Source organism: Aspergillus eucalypticola (assembly GCF_003184535.1).
Source record: "Aspergillus eucalypticola CBS 122712 chromosome Unknown BO83scaffold_11, whole genome shotgun sequence".
Lineage (NCBI taxonomy): Eukaryota > Fungi > Ascomycota > Eurotiomycetes > Eurotiales > Aspergillaceae > Aspergillus > Aspergillus eucalypticola.
Window position 1 is genome coordinate 702518 of NW_020290285.1, and position 21859 is coordinate 724376.

The 21859-nt window shown below is 50.3% G+C and overlaps 9 protein-coding genes across 9 annotated transcripts; 7 read left to right on the forward strand and 2 right to left on the reverse strand.

Moving 5' to 3' along the window:
- Window positions 1-255: 255 nt before the first annotated feature.
- Window positions 256-659, forward strand: BO83DRAFT_378211 (uncharacterized protein). Its single transcript, XM_025531193.1, has 2 exons — window positions 256-484; window positions 539-659. Exons 1-2 carry the CDS (start codon window positions 312-314, stop codon window positions 639-641), a joined length of 276 nt encoding a protein of 91 aa, XP_025388582.1. The 5' UTR covers window positions 256-311; the 3' UTR covers window positions 642-659.
- A 547-nt stretch (window positions 660-1206) lies between these two features.
- On the forward strand, window positions 1207-2935 carry BO83DRAFT_378212 (flavohemoglobin). Its single transcript, XM_025531194.1, has one exon. It carries the CDS (start codon window positions 1423-1425, stop codon window positions 2791-2793), a length of 1371 nt encoding a protein of 456 aa, XP_025388583.1. The 5' UTR covers window positions 1207-1422; the 3' UTR covers window positions 2794-2935.
- A 2011-nt stretch (window positions 2936-4946) lies between these two features.
- On the forward strand, window positions 4947-8057 carry BO83DRAFT_398561 (MFS sugar transporter; the record flags this gene model as incomplete). Its single annotated transcript, XM_025533262.1, has 3 exons — window positions 4947-5833; window positions 6514-6816; window positions 6875-8057. The coding sequence occupies 3 exons, from the start codon at window positions 4947-4949 to the stop codon at window positions 8055-8057; spliced, it is 2373 nt and encodes a 790-aa protein (XP_025388584.1).
- Window positions 8058-8323: 266 nt separating this feature from the next.
- BO83DRAFT_360300 (uncharacterized protein) lies at window positions 8324-9547 on the reverse strand. Its single transcript, XM_025529393.1, has 3 exons — window positions 9380-9547; window positions 9054-9332; window positions 8324-8999 (listed from the first exon to the last, which is right to left on the reverse strand). Exons 1-3 carry the CDS (start codon window positions 9453-9455, stop codon window positions 8359-8361), a joined length of 996 nt encoding a protein of 331 aa, XP_025388585.1. The 5' UTR covers window positions 9456-9547; the 3' UTR covers window positions 8324-8358.
- A 673-nt stretch (window positions 9548-10220) lies between these two features.
- Window positions 10221-11473, forward strand: BO83DRAFT_337352 (carbon-nitrogen hydrolase family protein). Its single transcript, XM_025528473.1, has 3 exons — window positions 10221-10408; window positions 10474-10913; window positions 10971-11473. Exons 1-3 carry the CDS (start codon window positions 10242-10244, stop codon window positions 11348-11350), a joined length of 987 nt encoding a protein of 328 aa, XP_025388586.1. The 5' UTR covers window positions 10221-10241; the 3' UTR covers window positions 11351-11473.
- Window positions 11474-11582: 109 nt separating this feature from the next.
- BO83DRAFT_388499 (uncharacterized protein) lies at window positions 11583-12380 on the forward strand (the record flags this gene model as incomplete). The annotated part of the gene is made up of 2 exons (XM_025532760.1): window positions 11583-11595; window positions 11995-12380. The coding sequence occupies 2 exons, from the start codon at window positions 11583-11585 to the stop codon at window positions 12378-12380; spliced, it is 399 nt and encodes a 132-aa protein (XP_025388587.1).
- A 946-nt stretch (window positions 12381-13326) lies between these two features.
- Window positions 13327-15200, reverse strand: BO83DRAFT_444619 (MFS transporter; the record flags this gene model as incomplete). Its single annotated transcript, XM_025536506.1, has 4 exons — window positions 13327-13380; window positions 13444-14400; window positions 14452-14817; window positions 14862-15200. 4 exons carry the CDS (start codon window positions 15198-15200, stop codon window positions 13327-13329), a joined length of 1716 nt encoding a protein of 571 aa, XP_025388588.1.
- A 1332-nt stretch (window positions 15201-16532) lies between these two features.
- BO83DRAFT_312209 (putative MFS quinate transporter) lies at window positions 16533-18343 on the forward strand (the record flags this gene model as incomplete). Its single annotated transcript, XM_025527507.1, has 4 exons — window positions 16533-16807; window positions 16861-17056; window positions 17105-17233; window positions 17282-18343. 4 exons carry the CDS (start codon window positions 16533-16535, stop codon window positions 18341-18343), a joined length of 1662 nt encoding a protein of 553 aa, XP_025388589.1.
- A 423-nt stretch (window positions 18344-18766) lies between these two features.
- isn1 (IMP 5'-nucleotidase ISN1) lies at window positions 18767-20561 on the forward strand (the record flags this gene model as incomplete). Its single annotated transcript, XM_025536002.1, has 8 exons — window positions 18767-18791; window positions 18844-18854; window positions 18898-18918; window positions 18973-18987; window positions 19039-19186; window positions 19240-20034; window positions 20092-20231; window positions 20288-20561. The coding sequence occupies 8 exons, from the start codon at window positions 18767-18769 to the stop codon at window positions 20369-20371; spliced, it is 1239 nt and encodes a 412-aa protein (XP_025388590.1). The 3' UTR covers window positions 20372-20561.
- Between the last annotated feature and the right edge of the window lie 1298 nt (window positions 20562-21859).

Genomic DNA, 21859 nt, shown 5'->3' on the forward strand with positions numbered 1-21859 from the left:
AGCATACCCTATGCAAAGAGAAAATTGGAGCGGAAACCAAAACCTAAGGCCACTTAGCATAACTATTGATGTAAATTGAAGTACGTAGAGCTATCATTGAATCGAAATAGACCTATTGATTCAACTGCTGGGCTTGGCATTCCAATGCGCGGTGACCCAGAAAGTTAATTTGGATGAGAGAAGAGTAGTGAAGTCATCCGTCAGATGACTCCCGCAGTTCCAATTTTCTCATATATACAGCCAGACATAAGAAACTATTGAATACTAAAACCATACACCGTCCATTTTGAATTGAAATTTCTCGTTTCATCATGTTCCCAAACCTACAGAGCTTGTCCGAAGAGGACGAATATAAGGATAACCCGGCACCTTCCGGCCGGCGGCGGTCGTCTGTGGTTCCACCTAGCCTGCAGTTCCTCATCGATCAGGACTCTCAGCAAGCTAGTAAAGAGCCCGCTGAGTGGGAAAAGTCATGGGATCAAACGTATGTTTCATATATCGCTGGGTGATGAGCTAGTAGGTTTTCTAACCCCACCAGGACTGAAAACCCGGAGCTTTGTGATTTCTTGGATCGAGTCTCCTCTCGAGATCCAACCGATCCAGACCGACCAGGTGGGGACAGAGTGGGAAGGGGTTCTTGAGTGAAAAAGAAATCTCAGATCACGATCTCAGGGACTGAACGTATCATGTAAGCGACGTTGTTGGATCAAACATGTGATTGCTATTCTCTCATTTGTAGGAATTGCCGTATAACACAAAATCTTTTCGACAATGTGATGATCATTGTCTTCCCTTGTAGAGTCGCAGCTGATTATTACTAAGCTTAATGCGTGAAAAGCTGTAGTTTGTAATAGTTTGTAGCTAAAGATCGTGCTATTCGGAGCACAGCTCAGAAGTGGACAATGCTCCTGAACTCGGAATACCCGAGTATCCATCGAGACATTTTGTGTAGAGATGCTAGTGGGTCGAACCGGAGGAAATGGCATGTTACAATAGTGATAGCATCACCACGTCAACGGATGTGGAAACACTATAACCTACTAAGCTTCAGCTAGCCGAACACTGACCAATCGCCTTACATTTGGACCCACAGCAAGTGGGCCATATCAGCCCATCAGAATCAGCCCATTTTTCATCGCTCCGATTAGCAGCGATTCTGACGTCTGCCCCGGACACCAGGATATCATCTCCACCTGGTGTACAATTGGCTGCCAGTGGGTCTAACTTGAAATATCTCGCAATAAGATGGCTTCCTCCTTCCTCTTCCACTGACATACCGCAAATTTCACGCATTCTCATCCAGGCACAGTACCCGTATTGCATGGCATCTTCTTTGCCACAGTGTGACGGATATAGATCAAATCGTCATCTGTGCCCTTTCATCTATTGATTCACCTACGGAGTGATCCATAACTCCACAAAATGGACCGTCGCCTCACAATCGCATCCCAAGTTGCGGTCGCGGCCGTAGCTGGCTATTGCATCTACAAGGCCTTCAATGCTCGACAGCAACAACAATCCCTGAAGGATGCCGTGCCTAAGTCATCTGCTGCTCCTCTGACACCAGAGCAGATCAAGATTATCAAGGCCACAGTCCCTGTTCTACAGGAATATGGGACCAAAATCACCACTGCCTTCTACAAGAACATGTTGACGGCGCATCCCGAACTCAACGCCGTGTTCAACACCGCCAACCAGGTCAATGGCCACCAAGCACGTGCGCTAGCTGGTGCACTGTTCGCATATGCATCTCACATCGACGATCTCGGGGCCCTCGGTCCCGCCGTTGAATTAATATGCAACAAGCATGCATCTCTGTACATCCAAGCTGACGAGTACAAGATTGTTGGCAAGTACCTCTTGGAAGCTATGAAGGAGGTGCTTGGAGATGCCTGCACCGATGAAATTCTCCATGCCTGGGGTGCCGCTTACTGGGCTTTGGCCGACATCATGATCAATCGCGAAGCCGCACTTTACAAGCAAAGCCATGGCTGGACCAACTGGCGCCAGTTCCGGGTTGCCAAGAAGGTGCCCGAGTCGGACGAGATCACCTCGTTCTACTTGAAGCCAGTTGACGGCAAGCCACTGCCGTCATTCAGGCCAGGCCAGTATATCTCGGTTAGTGTCCAGGTTCCGGAGTTGAAGTACCCCCAAGCCCGGCAGTACTCGCTCAGTGACACCCCGCGCTCAGATTACTATCGTATCAGCGTGAAGAAGGAAACGGGGCTCGATTCTCGTGCTCCGGGTGCAAAGAGACACCCTGGATACGTCTCCAACATTCTTCATGACATCATCAAGGAGGGTGATCAATTCGATGTATCTCATCCCTATGGAGACTTCTTCTTGTCAACTGCTGAAGCTACCCACCCGATTGTTCTTCTCTCCGCTGGTGTCGGGATTACACCCATGATGTCCATCCTGAACACCATCACCCAGAAGAAGCAACGCAAGATCCACTTCATTCACGGATCCCGTACGACCGAGGCTCGCGCCTTCAGAAGTCATGTTCGCAAACTGGTAAACGACATCCCTGATATGCAAGTGACCTACTTCCTCAGCAAGCCAGGTGGTAGTGACCAGCTGGGCGTTGATTACCACCACGCTGGAAGAATTGACCTGCAGAAGCTCGACGGGCCGTCTCATCTGTATCTAGACAACCCTGCTACGGAATATTACGTCTGTGGCCCCGACACATTCATGACGCAAATGGAGCAGGCTTTGAAGGCCTATGGTGTGAGCGATGACCGAATAAAGATGGAGTTGTTTGGTACAGGTGGTGTTCCTCATAACTAGAACACTCTTCTATTCTTGCTTCTCTGTACCATACATTAGTTGAGATGTGATGTTTATTTATGATATATAACGAATGGATTTTATAAACAAAATCATGCCCATATAAGGAAAGTATTTCACTTATTTCTTTGTCTTAATCTACAAAGACACAAAGTTTGCACTTCAATTGATATAAAGGAAGAGGATAAAGATCTCAAGATCTCAGGGACTCAGGATTCATCATAGACCGCAGGTAGCCCGAAACACAAATCTCCCCCCAGAACAGCCTCCATCACGTAGTCTCAGTGCTCACCCGCCCCGTCCATATTGACTTCATACCAATCAGCATACAAACGAGTGCGTAGTTTAAAGCTCACCGATCTATCAGATATCAAATAACATAATATGGTGCCTCCCAAAGTGCTCTCAGTAGCATTATCAGGTTAGCTACAGTAGACATTCCGGAATACTGCTTCCGTCACCATGCCATTGGCGAGGATAAACGGCCATATATTCGAAGGCAACGCAAATCACCACTTCACTGAGCTATATGCGTAGCAAATATAGTTGCAGAGCCTGGAGAGACTAGATGCACTGATTCTAGCGAGGATGCCGCGTGCATAACTGAAAGGACGGCGCCTTCAGAGAGCAAGCTGGAATTCAGGCTAATTTGAGCAATATTTCCCCGTGGGCTTTCCTTATCAAGGCTCCAACGAGATTATCATTGATGGTTGTGATTCGTTGATCAGGGTGTAGAACATAGGTACAGCTATCCGATGGCTTACGGCCGGCCTCGCTAACGTTGCCACTTTCCGAACCACATAAAAATTTTTCCTTTAGCGGATCTCGCTAGATTTTCCTTCTTCGCCCCGCCCACGCTACGTACACTGCCAACACTATTTATCTCCTGCACCAACGGATCGATCTATCAAGCAGTCTTGCCGGCTTGATGATTGCCTTCGGGCAGACATGCGCTCACACTTTGGCTGGTAAGGTGACAACTCATACCCGCCCTTGTCCTTCTTTTTTTCTGTCCAGTTTACATAGAATCCCGTTATAACAATATATTCAGTGTGACATGTAGACAACGTAAAGTGAAATGCAACGAGGAGAGGCCTATTTGCGGCCCATGTGCCAAGTCCTCCCGTGATTGTGTCTTCTCCGACTGCATATTCCGTCACTACAGTGCCAGCGATCTTGCTGCCAATGAAAGGGGATTTCCCTATCCGGAGGAAAGACAGACATGGGTCAAAATACCATCTGATCGTATGCTATACTCCTGTTCTTCTGGTTATTGTCGAAGATTAGAAGGATGTGCAGCCAGGGTGGATTGAACAGATGTTAAGATTTCCACAGTCATCTTTATCCAGGTCAAAGACCCTTTCGCTGACGATGAGGAGCCATTACTTCTCCTGGACAAGCATCGCTCAATTACCAGTACACCGATAACTCCTGTTACTGAGCATAGTGTGATTCCGAGTTCTATTCACAGTCCCGCCCTGCCTGCAGAGAATGGGGTTTTGACAACAATCTTGATACGACATTTCAAAGAAGGTCCTAGTCAATGGTATCTCTACCCGTTCGACTGAGTGAACGATGAATTGACAGTCCTGACAGGTTAGACTGCTTTGACACTAATGCCTACTACTCCATCAAGGTGCCTGTCATGGTGGCTACGCGGCCCATGTTGAAGGCTGCTGCATGTGCCCTTGCCGCAAAACATCTGCACCGTATGTGCCAGGGAGAATCTCGTCGGATCTTGCGGTTATCCCATCTTCGAAACAGCGCCCTTAAATGGGCCAATGGAGGAATCGACCTGAAATATGAATCAGTACGCCTGTATGACGAGGCTATCGGATACTTGAAAGAAGCGATTAGACTGGAAATTCCGGACAATCGGCGAGACGAGATGTTCGCTGTTGTTGCCATTCTATGCATGTATGAGTTGATCGATGCTCCCAGCACCGAATGGCGAGCCCATCTAAGTGCCCTGCCATTCTTGTATTGTGGGACATCAGATGATTTCAGTTCGACATCCACTTTGCCAAACTCTCTGCTGCACATATCCCGCTCGGTCTTTTGGAGTCTCGTGCGCCAGGACTGTCTCTCAGCATGTAGGTTAACCAAGTACATCTTCTATCCACTGAGTTCCTACGTCAAAACCGGTACTTATCATGGAAACAGTTATCAATGAGACGCAGACTCGCCTCAACCTCTCCGACCTCGTTATTTGGCGCAACTTTGGCCTTAACATCTCCGCTCACGGCCATCTCTTGCCCCTATCTGTCTCCTCCACAACCGTAAACACTCCAATTTCCTCCTCTCCGAATCCCCATGCCTCCGGCCCCACACAATGTACCTGGCTCGAGGAAGATACGCTCAGCAACGCCTTGATTTGGATATTGGGCAAAATCATCAACTTCATCACGAGCGGTGACGGAATCTACCCAGGAGACTATGAAAGCCCTCCAGGCCAGCGTCCATGTTTTGGCACTACACAAGAGGACCTCCTGGAACGATGGAAGCGACTTGAGTTCGAACTGAGTGCCTGGTATGATACCTTACCGGATTCTTTCACCCCATGTGGTCGCACACAACTATGTCTATTCAATCTTGAGCAGACACACCACAGAGGCAACCCAACCCCTACAGAAAGCGTCGGAGATGTAGATACAATCGACGCAATTATCTTCACCATCCCCATGTGTGCCGTCACTATCCAGACCTACCACATGGGCCGCATCCTGCTTTTGAGCAATATGCCGCAGGAATCCACGGCTATTCGGTCAACCGTAACGGCAAGGCTGCGCCATTATCGCCAGATCGCCGGGTTGGTGGTGCATCATGCGCGGGAGATCTGTGGGATTAGTCTGGCTGGATTGCCGGATGCGATACTTTCGCATACCGTGCAGCCATTGTTCGTGGCGGGACAGTGCTTCGAGGGAGACGAGGAGAGGCGATTAGTAGTTGATCTGTTGCGACGTGTGGAGAGTGATACTGGATGGGCGACAGAGTATCGGGTGAAGGAGTTGCAGAAGCAATGGGCGGATGGGGGTTTGCGGTGTGGGAGATAGCCAGACCATTCCAATTGTAGTTTTGAATGCACTTGCGGTGTATCTTAGATAGTATGGACATTGTGATTTGGCAGAAACGCAAATGTGATGCATCTGATGCAATTGGGCCCTGCAGACATGATTCGACGCAGATAGCCAGATTATCATCACCGCATCCTATAGTACAGATAGTGGGGTGACCCTCCCACAATGAAGAAATTTTCCCGAGACAAGTCTAGACCCAGTTTCTATTCACTCCACTACGCTTCTTCCCGCGCCCCTCAACTCACAGGGCAGACAGATAATACCCGATGAAGTGGATCCAAGCATTTAATCACGAGGAAATCTTCCCGAGAGTAATCTTTCCGAGCCGCCGATTCTCGCCTATCGCGGTTTATCATGCTGACTGCCTTGGTAGATCACGACGCCTACAGATTTTTAGGGCCCACGAAGACGGTATAAATGAGGGAAAAGGATCTGGAAAATATTCTTCTAGTCAATAGATACTTCTGGACTCCCTTTGGCCTTGAGCTAAACATGGCGCTGATACCAGGGCTATCTCGCTATGTCTGGGCTAGTATTCTATGCTCCATGGGGGGCTTTCTTTTCGGGTATGTATATCATGCGCTTGTCGCAAAATGTAGCTTCACAGCTTCACCACTAATCTGCTAACCATCTAACAATGCAGGATGGACACCGGTATCATCGGATCTGTGGTAGTAATGGACCAATTCAAGCAGAAATTCGGCTCCTTCTCATCCATCGTTCATGGTCTAGTGGTCTCCTCCATTCTGATCCCCGCGGCATTTTCGTCGTTCTTCGGAGGAAAGCTAGCCGACTGGATCGGACGACCTAAGAGCATCGCAATCGGTGCCCTTATCTTCGGCATCGGATGTGCCTTTGAAGCTGGTGCAGTGCATCTGGCCATGTTCATCGTTGGCCGAGTCGTCGAGGGTCTCGGCGAGGGTCTATACCTGGGGACCCTGGTAGTGTACGCCCCCATCTTTTTCTCTCCATTACCCAGCCAAATATCTAATAAGTAAAAAAAGATACATCTGCGAAATCTCCCCACCAAGCCAACGAGGCCCACTAACCACCGGCCCTCAACTCCTCGTGACAATGGGCCTCGTAGTCGGCTTCTTCACCTGCTACGGCTGCGAGAAGATGCCTTCATCCATGGCGTGGCGAACACCATTTACCGTCCTGGCCTGCATTTCCATCGTCTTCAGTGTCGCTGCGCTCTTATGGCTAATTGATTCTCCGCGATGGCTCACGCTCCACAACCGCATCGATGACGCCACTCGCGCTTGGGAGTATCTGCAAGTAAGCGAGGCCGATCGCGAGGAACTCCTTGAAGAGGAAGAGGAAGTCGACGTTCATGAAGAGGCGTTGACGCATCCGCTGGCCCCGACGGGGAGTGTCCTTGCGCCGAATACCCTCGATCAGGTGGTTTCGCGACATAGTCGTGTATCTACCCGTCGGACGAAGGGTAAGGGGATGGAGGAAGCCTCGCTGTTCGATGCATTCAAGCCAGATGTGCGCAATCGGACGCTCCTGGGCTTGTTTCTCATGGGTATGCAGCAGATGGCTGGGATTGATGGGGTGTTATACGTACGTTCCACCCTTCCTATATGCTATCATGATCATCAATTAACATGCAGAAGTACGCCCCCCATGCTCTTCGAACAAGCCGGCATGACCTCCTCCCAAGCCAGCTTCCTCGCCTCCGGCGTCTCCGGCCTCGTCATCTTCGTGGTGACAATCCCGGGCCTCATCTACGCTGACTCCTGGAGCCGCCGCGCCAACGTCATCCTCGGCGGTCTGGGGCTCACCATCACCATGTTCGTGATCGGGTCGTTGTACGCTGCCGATGCCGTGCACCATTCCACCGGCGCAGGTCGCTGGGTCGTCATCGTCGCGATTTATCTCTTCGCTGCTATCTATAGTGTCTCGTGGGGTGTGAGTTGTAAGGTCTACGCCGCGGAGATCCAGCCCCAGCGGACGAGAGCGAGCGCGACGTGTCTGGCGCATGGGAGTAACTGGGTGTCGAATTTCTTTGTTGCGTTGATTACGCCCGTCCTGCTGGCAAGGAGTAGTTGCGCGGCGTACTTTTTGTTTGGGGGCTGTACGGCGCTGACGATTGTTGTTTGCGGGTTTTATATGCCCGAGACGAAGGGACGGTCGTTGGAGGAGGTGGAGAGGTGTTTTGTTAGGGGGAAGGAGGATTCATAGATTCGCTGGGTGGAGTGGGGTTGGTGGCAACGAGTTATGATAGATGATAGATGATAGATGATAGATGATAGATGATAGATGATAGATGATAGATATGTCAATAGAATGATAGAGCTCGGTCTGATGACAATGATGTCTCCCTTATTGTCTGATCATGAATATCGAAGGGTTATGATGCTAGTGCTTCACCTTTGTCCGATGGCCTGGCCATCATGCTTTATCCGCAAAAAGTCAAAACAATCTTCCATTATGAATAACTAATTATTATTACATCATCTCATATAGTACATATACGCAGTTACTAATTCACAGTAGCTTTCGCATAGATTTCCCGCGTATGCTCCCACACTTTCTTACCCACTCCACTACCCAGATATCCCTTAACCAACTCTGACTTGGCCTTAACAATAGAACTATCATAATCCACCCTATACGCACCACTTCCCTTCGCGCCATCAGCACCCACCGTATCTACGCCCTTAACCCGTGGCGCGAACAACGGACTCGTAGCCGCATACGCATGCCTTTCTCCCGACTCCTTCACAGAAATGAGCCCGATCGACGATAAAAGAGGCGTCAACATAAAGAGAGCATTAGTGAGTCCCCTGACAAGCGGGTTGAAATCTCGCGTGACGTTCGTGTTCACGGCGCCAGGACGGCTATGAACCCAACTAATGTTCGGATGTGCCGCGGCAAGTTGCGCCATGAAGAGAGATGTCATGGTGCAGCCATGAGCAGCTGCATTCGAGAGACTATAGTTGCTCCGGAGGTCGAGGTCGTCTTCGATGAGTTTGCCTTCGTTTCCTGGGCTGAAGACGGAGACTACGCGGGCTAGGCGGTCTGATGAGGCGGCCTGGTTTAGGAGTGGGAGGAGGTTGTCGGCGAAGCGCATCCGGGCGTAGTAGTGGAGGCTGAGTTTGCGGTCGAGGCCTTCGGTTGTTTCTATTTCATGTTGAGTTGGGGTGAAGGGATGGGTGAAAGGGGGTATGTACTCACCAGTCCTTCCCTGAGTGGTTAAAATACCCGCGCTCAGAAAGAGAAGGTTTACTTTTGACTCCTTTTGAGCGATCTCGCGACATGTTGTGTCGACGTTCTTGAGTAGAGATACATCACTCTTGATGAAGTCAACTGTTGCGGATTGGTTGACGGCACGTAGTTCTGAGATGATCTCCGATGCCTGAGCTTCGTTGCGTCCAATCAAGTAGATGTGAGGAGCTGTCGCGTAACGAGTGAATTCCCTCGCTGTTGATAGACCGATTCCGCTAGTTCCGCCCACTACTTATTGTTAGTTGGCGTCTAAGATAGAAAAGCCATGCACATACCGAACACAGCAACCAGACCTGAACCCAGGTTCTTGATATTGGGTAGCTGCCCGCGGACCTCTGAAATGGCAACCATGTTCTCAGTTATTTGTCGGGGATGTGTCAAAATTAGTATTGTTATTCGCGAGAGGACTGCTTTGCTACTCAATCTGCTGAATGTGATGAAATCTTAAGCCATCAGTTCAGTTGACTTTGTCGCGTTAAATAGCTGGGTAGAAGATGCTTGTGGCTAACGTCAGCCACGGCCCGGCTGACCAGATCCGGCAGATGGCCGAAGTCAGCCACTGCGGAACCCTCACTATATTTGCTGTCATCCTGGAAAGGATCGTACACTTTCCATGTTCAGCACTTTACTTCTGCTGTCTAGTTCTGCTGGTATTAGGCAGTTGATCATCATGTCGAGGCTCACCCAGCGAGGTCCACGCTATCAGCTCAATATGTATTCCGTCGACAGACTTGCCGAACATCCGTTATCGGCCCTTTCAGTACTACTAGCACTTTATGTTTCAGCACAACGCAAGAGATGAAATACTACTACAATTAATACAATGGACCAAGCAACGTGGTCTAGCAACAGCCACAACTATCATGATGTTGTGCATTGATTGCCAAGTAACCTTAATCCTGAGCATGTCTGTACAAGGGTGTCACAACAGCATCAATTTCGGCTGAAAATGGTAGTTTATCAAGCTCATCGCAAGCGGGAGGAACTTATCATACGATAAGTCGGCTTGGCATGAGGGGTGGTCCGCACAATCGGCCGAGGTGCGAGTGTAGATGGCATATAAATCCCGAGAGCTCCCTGCATGCAAATCCCGGACATCCTCACAGTTCCAACATTCCGAGTTCCTACAACCCCGCTATGTCTTCTCGAGTACGCGTCGCAGTTACCCAGGCAGAGCCTGTCTGGCTAGACTTGGAAGCGACCGTGATAAAGACGTGTGGCCTTATTGCGGATGCAGCTGCACATGGCGCGCAGTTGGTGACTTTCCCCGAGTGTTGGATCCCGGGATATCCTGCCTGGATTTGGTGGGTACAACTGCACCGTGTGGCACGAATCATAAAGACTAACAAATGACTATCGGCCTGCAAAGGACACGGCCTGTTGACATGCGCCTGTCATCTACTTATATACAAAACTCCCTGAAGATACATTCCCCGCAGATGGCCAGCATCCAGAAATGTGCAGCGGAGAACAAAATAGTCGTTGTTTTGGGCTTTTCCGAGAATCTGCACAACTCCCTGTATATCTCGCAGGCTATTATTGGAAGTGATGGAAAAATCCTCACCACCCGCAAGAAAATCAAGCCGACTCACATGGAGCGGACGATTTTTGGGGACTCATTTGGAGACTGTCTGCAGAGTGTAGTTGACACGTCAGCCGGTCGCGTCGGTGCTCTATCCTGCTGGGAGCACATCCAGCCTCTGCTGAAATACCACACTTATGCCCAGAGGGAACAGATTCATATTGCCGCGTGGCCGCCTTTGTTCCCTCACAGCGAAGACGGTTCATTGTTTTCGATGTCCAGCGAGGGTATGGATGCCAACTGGACGAGGTACACAGATGGAATGCTAACAAGTCTCCTCTCAGGTACCAGTTCCATTGCGAGGACATATGCTATCGAAAGCCAGTCTTTTGTTCTTCATACTACAACAATCATAGGCAAATCTGGCATTGACCGAATGGCAACAGATGGTGGTGCTCTGATGGGCACCCCTGGCGGAGGCTGCTCCGCTATCTTCGGGCCCGACGGCCGCCAATTATCGCAGCTTATTCCCAGCACAGAAGAGGGCATTCTTTACGCCGACCTCGACTTGGATCAGATTTACCACTCCAAAGCCTTTGTAGACGTCTGTGGACACTATAGCCGACCGGACCTTTTGTGGCTGGGTGTGGAGGGCAGTGTTAAGCGCCATGTAAGGGAAAATGCAGCTACTGTGGCAGGAGAAGCGGAGCCGCAGGAGCAATAGAAATTCAAGTGTCAGAACGTCTCTGAGGATTATGATATTTTGATTCTCTGCACTGCTAGACAGCAAAATCCTGGGTAGCTGAGAGCAAGCCGGAAACACACTCTTAATGCCCGTTCTGCACCGGTAAATAACGAAAGTTCAAGCACTCATGACGTATCGCATATAAGGAATAAATGCTGAAAATCAGTATGAGACTTGCACCGTTCGTGGCAGCCACTTCTGATTGGTAGTAATGATTACTATAGGTAATGTTTCTTATCTTTTACTTCCATCAGAAGGCCAGCGTTCTGAGACCTATGGTCATTGATCTAACAAGATCAGTTATATGACAAAGGGTTAGCAGGCAAGGGGTGAGCCCATGCTTAATGGGAACCTAGTTAGCTGCTTGCAATTCGGAAGGACTGAATTCAATACAATCAAACTTTGCGGTTGTAATTACTACTGACCGGCATCCGATGGGACGTCTCTGATTCGTTGAGTAAATGATACGGCTGCAACTAAGGTAGTCACGAACAAGGATCTCAGCCTTGTAGTGCACTGATGAGGCGCTCAGCCTTGCTGGTCTCTTCTTAAAGCTCTTGCTTACCGCCACCCTGCCACTGAGGTCTCACCTCCATCAATAACTTTCTGTACTGACGTCTTAGAATGCCATCAGCGACAACATCCCGCATACGAACCACTATATGATGAACACGACGACCCCGATATATCATCGAGTATTACAGAAGCCGCGACAAGGCAAGATCTTGAAGAGCACGAAGATTTGGGGTTACATGCCGTATCGCCTTCTTCGAACACGCTAGACGAGAATGAAGAGTCAAACTACGATACGACCTCACACTCCCCTACATTAGGAGAGCCTTCCAACTACAAAGACGAGAAGTCAAATGGCCCTGATTTAGTCTCAGTCAGGCGCTATCCATCTAGCTGGTTTGGCTGGGAACTTACAGGCATCATTGTTTCAGCGGGCCTCCTAGCTGCGATAATCATCATCCTGAAGGTTTACGACCATCAACCTCAACCTAAATAGTGGCACATCTCCCTGAACTCGGTCATCTCTTTTCTCAGTACTCTTTCTAGAGCTAGTCTTATGTTTTCTGTCGGGGAGTTGATAGGACCCCCTAAGTGGGTATGGTTTGCTCAGCGGGAGCAACCTTGGTTACATCTCCAGTCTTTTGACTCAGCCAGCCGGGGTGCTTTGAGGAGCCTAACATTATATGGTCACGAATATCCTCCACGATAATGATCTGCGTGGCATCTAACTTTTTGCTAGCATCGGCTGCAAGCTCTAGCTTGCCCGTGCATAAGATTCTATGCCTGCTATGAATACTGCGTGAATAACAAACGGGTCATTCAAAAACTTGCGTTCAATGAAAGGTAAATTGGTAGATGCAGACATGATAGGCGCTTCTTTATTCCCGATATACAAGTGATAACGAGCGAGCGAAGCAATACCGCCGAGGCCCGTGATCAGCGGCAAGCCACAGGTTCGAGGTTCGATGGGAGAATCACTGTGCTTTTACAGACTTTACAGGCCACTGTACACAAATTAACAATTGAGTGTAACAGAAACTCGCCTCAGGAACATGACAATTGCATTCATCTCAAACTGTCTATCGAAGCTGGTTTCTTACGTTTTGGTGACCTGCTCTTGTTGGTGGTGATATAGCAGACTTACAGGAGGAGAAAAAGAAGTGCGCGGGACTGCTGAACTGCTTACCACAACTCGGCTCTTGGAGACAACTTTATTCATGATAAACTGTCAAATAGGCTTCAGAAGTATCAAGAATCATGCAAACTGACTCACTGGTTGGAATCATTTATTTAAGCAGATTGAACCAGATTACAATATCATCTAATTATACATATATATTTTCCACTGTATTCTAACAGTGCCATGTAGATAAACCAACCAGTAATTTCAACTATTCCTCTACGTCGGGGACTTGGACCCCAATATAAAGAAATCAACCAACCTATATATCCTTCCGCGCATGCCGACTATATCTCTTCCTCAACGTCTCCCCGTACTACATACCACATCAATTAGCCCGAACCCCACACCTCCCCATGAAAAGGGCAAGAAAACTCACCTTCATCAACACAACCGGGATGGGAATAAACGCACAGCCCAAAAACGCCAACGTCGAGCTCGCCCAATCCACCCCCAGGTTCTTATACATCGCCGTCGCGAACAGCGGAAACCCGGCACCAAACGCACTCCGAAACAAATCATTCCCAGCGAGCACACTAGCCGCATACTCTGGGTACGCATCGGAGAGGTAGTTGAGCACGGGGTTGAAAAGTAGGAACGCACCGACGGAGAAGAATCCACTGCCCACAATCGGCATGATCCAATGAATAGAGGGTCGGGCACTCCATCCAAACCAGAAAAGACAAATAGGGATGAAGAACCCGCCTACAATAGCGGGTGGGAGACGCGCCTCCGGGGGAACGTTGCCTGTTTCGGGGTCGAATTTCGGTTCGAGGTATTTGTGCATCCACCAGTAATATGGGGGGATTGTTATCAGGGCGCCGGTTAGAATGCCGATGTATGCTAGACCTTGTTGCCCGAGGTTGAAGCCGTAGATACCTGCGAAGACGATGTTGAAGGATTCGAACCATACGTAGAGGAGACCGTAGATTAGGGCGATGTATAGGTTCAGGAGGAAGACCATGGGCTCGGTGAAGTTGAGCGTGAAGGGCCGGACGAGCGTCATCATGACGAGTTCGCGGGCTGTGAGATGTTCGCTGGCCAGTTCGGGTTCGCTGCGCAAGTTGGACCGGTTGGTCAGTTTGCGGAGTCGGCGGGCGCGTCGGTACAGGATGTTGCTGGAGGAGGTCTCTGGAAGGAAGATTATTAGTACGACTAGTGTAAATCCTGATAGCCACATTAGTTCCCAGATCGTCCAGCGCCAGCCTTTGGCTTGGGCGGCGAATCCGCCAACTAGGGGACCGAGCACGGGGCCGCAGATGGCGCTGATACCCCAGATGCCGATGCCGTAGGCGCGTTTGCGAGGGGCGAACATGTCGGAGAGGGTGGCGCCGCCCTGGATACTGTTAGTGCAGGACAGTTGAAGGAGGGGGGGGGAGAGGGGTACTGTTGCGAGAGCAGGCGAGCCAAAGAAGCCAGTCAGGAAGCGAAAGGCTAGTAGTGTGCCGAGGTTTCCGGCCAATGCGACTGGGACTTGCAGGGCTACAAACACGATTAGTGTCGCGATGTAGACGGAGTTGCGCCCGATCTGGGGCACCTCGCTCATGGGTGACCATAACAGCGGACCCAGTCCGTAGCCAGCCACGAACAGGGTCAGTCCCAATGTGGCCGCGACTTGGCTGATTTGGAACTCGGACATGACTGATTCGACACCGGCGCTGTAGATGGCGCTGCCGATGTACACGCTGAAGGTGAGGAGGCAAATCTCGAAGGTCACCACGACTTTCTTCCATAGCGGCCAGTGTTGGGGGTTCTGATGAGTTAGCTTTCGCTCAGCATAGAACAGCATATGCCTACCTCCGGGTCACGATCACTCCACCAGTCGACGATGGTCACGTCGCGTCCCTTCTCTGGGTCGATGACGGCCCCAGTGATGCCTTGATACCGACGGCCATTATGCGACCATGCCGTGGAGGGCACCCTTGTCATGGACTCGGTGTCGGCAGCGCTGAAGCGCTCAGGCAGTTCCTCATCGGCATCGGGACGACCAGCGTAAGCCATGCGGCCCGATTTGTTGAGGTTGACGTACTGCTGCCATAGCGAGGGGTCTTTTTGCTCCTCGAACCGGAAGTACCGGCCGCGCGAGACGAGGCGGATAAATTGGCCGAGGATGGAATCTTGGATGAGGCAGGACATTCTACCTATACTATTTTCTATCGACGGATTTTACAGAGCTATGGCCTACTGGGATGAATTTTATAGGTGTGAACCCTGCTCGGTAACTGGTTTGGTTCCTGAATCAAACAAGCAAGATGGATGATGTAGCCATGATCACACTCGCCACCGGTAGCCAGCCAGACTCAATTCTGGTCTCGATGCTGCAATCGTAAACTCAGATCAATCAAATAGGTCTGGAACATTTCACTATTTGAATAATAATCGTCAATTACTTGTCAAATCCCCATGTTATCATTCTTCTGATGATAGAATGTGGACGGAGGAAATATTATGATGCTGATCCCAAGGGTCTTACCCGCAGGTGGGGTAGGGTTAGGTTAGGCTGGAATCCCAGTGCCAGTGGGATAGTAAGAGATATCCCATTACTAAATCGCAGCTCTGGAACCCGACGATCTTTTACCAAAAACTCCTTGCGACCGAGGCAATTGGCGCTGCACCCCGGATTGAGAGACAGCTGATCGATCGTGCCCAGCAACGTCATGTATCCCCCACCCATCGGCTTTGACCGACCAGCAGGATGAGCCAACCACCATCATGTTTGCTTTCTTAGTGCCCTATTAGTGTTGATTAGACCCTGCGCGAGGGACCCCTTGGCTGAACCCCCCGCATGACCCCAAAACTCACGCCGCGTGGCTCCCACCGAACATTCATCTCATTTCCCCAGGAAGCCATATCCCGTGCCTGCCAGCGCTGAATCCATCTCCGGTCTCCCGCCTGCCAAGCCTACCCCGAAGCCTTTCACTCGCATCTCGACGGCCTGCTTCCGTGAGTCCTGAGCGGAAGTTGACCGAGCCTCGTCCCCAGATTGTCGGTCTGTCCCACCATGACTCTCAGGACCGGGTCTTGGGGGTGGCACAAAGAGGCTCGATCCCCGGATTGTCCCCCGCAGCCAAGCCGCTCCATCCCACAATAAACCCAGCGCGTTGTCGGATCTTTGTTTCTTTCCAACTCGCCAAGCTGTCCAGCATGTCAAGCGGTGATAAGCTCGTCGCGACAAGTCGGATTCCAACGTGGGATGTCTCTCTGGTGGATATCGTTCCCTGCGCGGTCCATTGGCTGCTCTACCCCCGATTCTTCCCCGCATGATCACATTCGTCGTAGTGAATTCCCTCCCCGGCTGGTTTGTCCTACCTCACCATGAATAGGTGCCGTTCCGACTGGCTGTCGATAACCGACGTCGTCCTGATGGGGGTGACTCCTATAAATGCCCCTCCTCCCTTGCAGAGGCCAGCTGGTTAAAAAAATCCGTTGTGGCTCGTCCAACCTTTCTCCTGTTGACTGTGTGCAATCATGGCGGGTTCGAAGAAACCAGTTAACATTTTTCGTTTGCGCAATCTCGCTGACCCCAAGGAGGTCTTCAACTGGAGACTATGGTTTGCCGTACTCTCCTTTGGCCTCATGGGCGCTGCTCGTGGTGTCGATGAGGGGTTGATTTCGGGTGCTTTCAACTCCAAGGACTTTCAGCGCACTATTCATCTGGACTCGTACAGTGAGGTGGAACAGACTAACATCAAGGCGAATGTGTCTGCCATGGTGCAGATTGGTTCTGTGGGAGGGGCACTCTTGTACGCCATTTACCAATATAATCCGTCAACTCAGTCTGCTGACACTGTTCTAGTGCATTCCTTGTGTGCGACCGTATTGGACGGCTGTGGGCAACTCGCCAGCTGTGTATCCTTTGGATTCTGGGAATTGCCATCTTCATGGGTGTTGGTGCCAACGGTAGCTTGGGTGCTGTTTACGCCGGTCGCTTCGTGGCCGGACTGGGGGTGGGCCAGACTGTAGTTGTAGGACCAGTCTACCTGGCTGAGATCGTGAGTGACACATCTTATTCTCTGTCGAACTGAATTGACCAGTAATAGGCCCCTGCATCGGTCCGCGGTCTCTGCACTTGTGTTTTTACCGGCTTTGTCTACCTGGGGATTGTGCTCGCCTACTTCACCAACTATGGCTGCCAATTGCACATGGGCGACCACACCCACAAGCGATGGGTAAGACATGATTCACCTTATGCATAGCAGGTTACTGACCCTGCGTAGGAAGTCCCAACCAGTCTTCACATTATGTTCGCTGGTCTCATCTTCCTCCTCTCTTTCGTTCAGTACGAATCGCCTCGCTTCCTTGTCAAGAAAGGCAAGCCCGAAGAAGCGTTGAACAACCTCGCACGCCTCCGCAACCTCCCTCCGGACCATGAATACGTTGTGGAGGAGTTTACAGGTATCCAGAATGCCCACCAAGCGGAAATGGAGGCTACCATGGGTGCTGGCTGGTTAGGTATTGTCAAGGAGGCCATCATGGTCCCGAGCAACTTGTACCGGCTGTACCTCGCCGCCATGGCACAGCTACTCTCCCAATGGTCCGGAGCGGGATCTATCACGCTGTACGCACCAGATCTGTTCAGTCTCCTTGGCATCACGGGTTCCAACGAGTCCCTGCTAGTGACAGCAGTGTTCGGTATCGTCAAGCTGACTGCGGCGGTAATCTGCGCTCTGTTCCTGGTGGATGTGATTGGTCGCAAACGTGCCCTACTCCTAGGTATCACGTTGCAAGCTATATCCATGATCTACGTCGCTAGCTTCCTAACTTCTGTGCCGGAAATGGGCATCGTTGACGACTTTGTCCTGCCGGAGTCTAAGAGAGGTACTAGTCGCGGAGCCATTGCTATGATCTACATCTCCGGTGTAGGCTGGGCATTGGGTTGGAACTCCATGCAGTACCTGCTGACAGCGGAGCTGTTCCCACTACGCATCCGCGCATTGGCTACCTCTGCTGCCATGACACTGCATTTTGTCAATCAGTATGGTAACTCCCGAGCGGTGCCAAATATGTTGCTGGGTACTGCGGAAGGTGGCATCACGCCCAAGGGCACGTTCTGGTTCTTCTCAGCTGTGACGGTGCTGGGTGGACTGTGGGTGTGGTTCAGTGTGCCTGAGACAGCAGGACGAAGCTTGGAGAGTATGGACGGGTTGTTTGCATTACCGTGGTATCAAATCGGACGGCATGGCAACCGTGATGCCGACCAGCAGGACCAGGTGGTGGCGGATAAACAACAGCAGGTGGAGGATGGATTTGGAGGGGCGGAGCATCGCGAGCGGGTGTAACTTCTTCTTGATAAGTTACTTAGCTAGGAGCTTGATCTACATGAAATGACTGCAATTGAAGAAGCAGATTGACCAGGTGGATACCCTGTAATGAAAGCAATAGCTGACCGCTTGTGCATCCCCACGTGCATCTCAGCCCGCCAACTGGTGTGTCGGAGAGCTCCGATGTTATCTATGATTGGCTGGCAGCCCCGCTGGCCCGGTCAGATGACAAGCACTGTGTCATCCCTATCTCAACTGTTCAGCTTCTTCTGCTCCCTCCTTGCATGGTTATTTTCCTTTCTTATTTACTCTGTTACATTCTCATTCACTCATTGACAGTCTTTAAATATCTTGTCGATCCCCCCTCGTTCGTGGTTGTGCCATTGACTCCCTCACCGCCGATCCCAAAGGACAGCTTCCATCTTTAAGCTTCCCCTCACGATGACTACCCGCTATCGTGTTGAATGTAAGTTGATGATCCTTTTGATTTCCATTGACTCATCTAATTACTCTCTTAGATGCTCTCAAGGTAGGCAGTCATCTCTGCCGCCAGTTCATGCTAACTCGCTCAGTCTCACCGTCGAGACCAATTGGTATGCCCCCATTCCTAGTAGCAATTAGACGTGGATAGCTAACAAGTTCCTTAGATTGAATGGATCAAAGTACGACTCCTGCCGCCATTAATTCAAATACCTCAATACTGAACAATGTAGGGCCTTCTGGCCGTCCCCTTTGTGCTGCACTCGCAGCCCACCGCCGTCTACAAGGAACACAGTGAGAACCTGATCGCCGTAGCGGCCGACACGCACCAGCGCTATGCGGAGATCTTCCGCGACGTGGAGATGCTCATCCGCGACCACAGTAGCCCTCTCATTCTTTCCTTATACACGAACAAACACAGCTGACAAACGCAGTAACCCACCAAGATGACGACGCCCCAGGGAAATCCAAACTCAAACTCCTAGTCCCCACCGTAGGCACCTTCTTCACTCCCTTATACCTGGTCGACGCCTTCCGCCACCAAGACGCCCAACGCTTCATCAGCCGACGACGCTTCGTGGCCCCTTCTTTCAACGACATCCGTCTCATCCTCAACTCAGCCCAACTCCTCGGTCTGGCCCGTACCACCGGTGTCGACCTCGTCACCTTCGACGGAGATGTCACGCTCTACGACGACGGCGCCTGTCTCACGGACGACAATCCCGTGATTCTGCGCATCATGCGGCTCCTCCTGCAAGGACAGAAAGTCGGTATCGTCACCGCGGCGGGCTACACCGACTCGGCGAAGTACTACGAGCGACTCAAGGGACTGCTCGATGCGATGTACCAATCGACCGAGATGACGGATGCTCAGCGCGCCGGACTGGTGGTCATGGGCGGAGAGAGTAACTTTCTTTTCCGGTATGACCATGCCTCCCCCTCGAAGTTGAGTTATGTGCCCCGTGAAGAATGGTTATTGGAGGAGATGAAGACGTGGCAGGAGGGGGATATCACGCAGCTGTTGGATATTGCCGAGTCATCGTTGCGCGCGTGTGCGAGTAATTTGAATCTGCCGGTCGCGGTGTTGCGCAAGGATCGCGCGGTCGGGGTGTATCCTACGGAGAGAGGGCGGATTAGTCGCGAGCAGTTGGAGGAGACGGTGTTGGTGGTACAGAATACCGTCGAGCGGTCGGAAGTGGGGGCTAGATTGCCCTTTTGTGCTTTTAACGGTATACTTTCCCCCTCTACTTTTTATGTAGGTGATGGTTATGCTGACTTCTATTTAGGCGGCAATGATGTGTTTGTGGATATTGGTGACAAGTCATGGGGTGTGCGCGCGTGTCAGCGCTACTTTGGGGGGATTGAGCCGGCGCGGACACTGCATGTTGGCGATCAGTTCTTGTCGGCGGGAGCGAATGATTTCAAGGTAATCCCATCCCAATCCTTATAAGGAAAGTAAGGTGGAGATGCTAATAATGACAGGCCCGACTGGCATCGACGACAGCATGGATCGCAAGTCCCGCCGAGACAGTGCAGCTCCTGGACGAGCTGCAAGGGTTAACGTAATCCACGGTCGCGCGGGCCACCCTCCCAGTAGGATTGCCCGATATGATCAAAATGAAGTCTTTAAATCAACACAAATACTTATAAAAAAGCTATCTAACTAATTACTAGGTGGTTTAGAACACTGCATATGTCAGTAGCTAATATTAAAATAATTAGTCCACCGTGGAGACCCGCACAAGGGAGTCTTTATAAATTAAGAGTAAGATTAAATCTTAGTATTTTTATTATTTCATATCTTTTTTTCTTATTATACAGTACTCTGAGTCTCTTTAATAGTAGTATTTTTTATATAAACTACCTACTTCTTCAAGCACTTCTTTTTTATAGCTATCTTTCATAGCTAGTATATAAATTCTTATTCTCCTTGTGTGTGATAAGATCTACTTGTCAGGGTAGAAAGCCTGTCGACTAGGTAAGGAGTCAACCACTAAACACCATAGATTCGTCTAGTAATGACAAAGGTGTCTAGCAGCAGGAACCGGTGTCTCATAGGCGCCGAAGGAATGCAGATCCGCTGTCAATGATCTCACAACTTCCATAGCCACTATAATACGTCGTCCTGGGGATCCCGACCATGATACTCTAGTTATTCTATCACAAATGATGCCCCTCTCGCTGGGCCGAGCCATCTGGCTCGGGTGTTAGGGATAACCTCATGTGTTCCCAGTCAGGAACAGCGGGGAACCGGTAGCAAAAGATAGGGACCTCGCGGGGTACACAGCAGAGATAGGATCACGTGCCGTTTCTATATAGCTTCACGAGTATTCAGTTATGTTTGCATTGGTGGATCCACTGAGAGGAAGTGTAAACAAAAGAATCTCTCGTGTTATTCCTCTTCCTCTTTCCTTTCTACTTCGTGGTCGTCGTCCCTTTAGTGTTGTGTTGTCGTTTCGTTCGTTCTTCGCGGTTGTTTTGTGCGTTCTTCATCGTTTCCCTTGCTATCTAGGAACAAGATCGCGGCTTTATTCAGTCTCGTACTAGTGGACTTCGGCTACTACGGGCTTGTGAGCATACTCATAGGGACTCTCACAGCCGCGGAGGTGTCTCTAGTTGCGCATTGGCTTGGGATTAAAATTATTTCACTTAGCTGGGTACACAGGGCCTAACTAGTGATACCAACAGGGTGAATTCAAACACTTTATTACCAGTAAAGTTTAATCACAAGGTGGGTACAGTAAATATATTATGTCAATGTGCGGCTGGAACGCTGCAGCCCTGACCTATGGCACTAATCGCAGATGCATAACCATTCAGCAGAGCCTGTGACACCAGGAAACTGCGTGTAGCTAGACCAGCTAGTTTCCAGCGATCTGATTGCCGGAGACTGAAGGGTATGAGGGCAAGCACCGCACCTCCAACGTTTCTTCCTTCTCTCTCTTCTCTCCATTCACAGTATTCGCTGTGGAACGCACTTATTCCCGAAGAATAGGCTCTTGTCACTGAGCCCATCAGAAGAAACATAAAAGAATTACTCCTTAAAACTCTCAT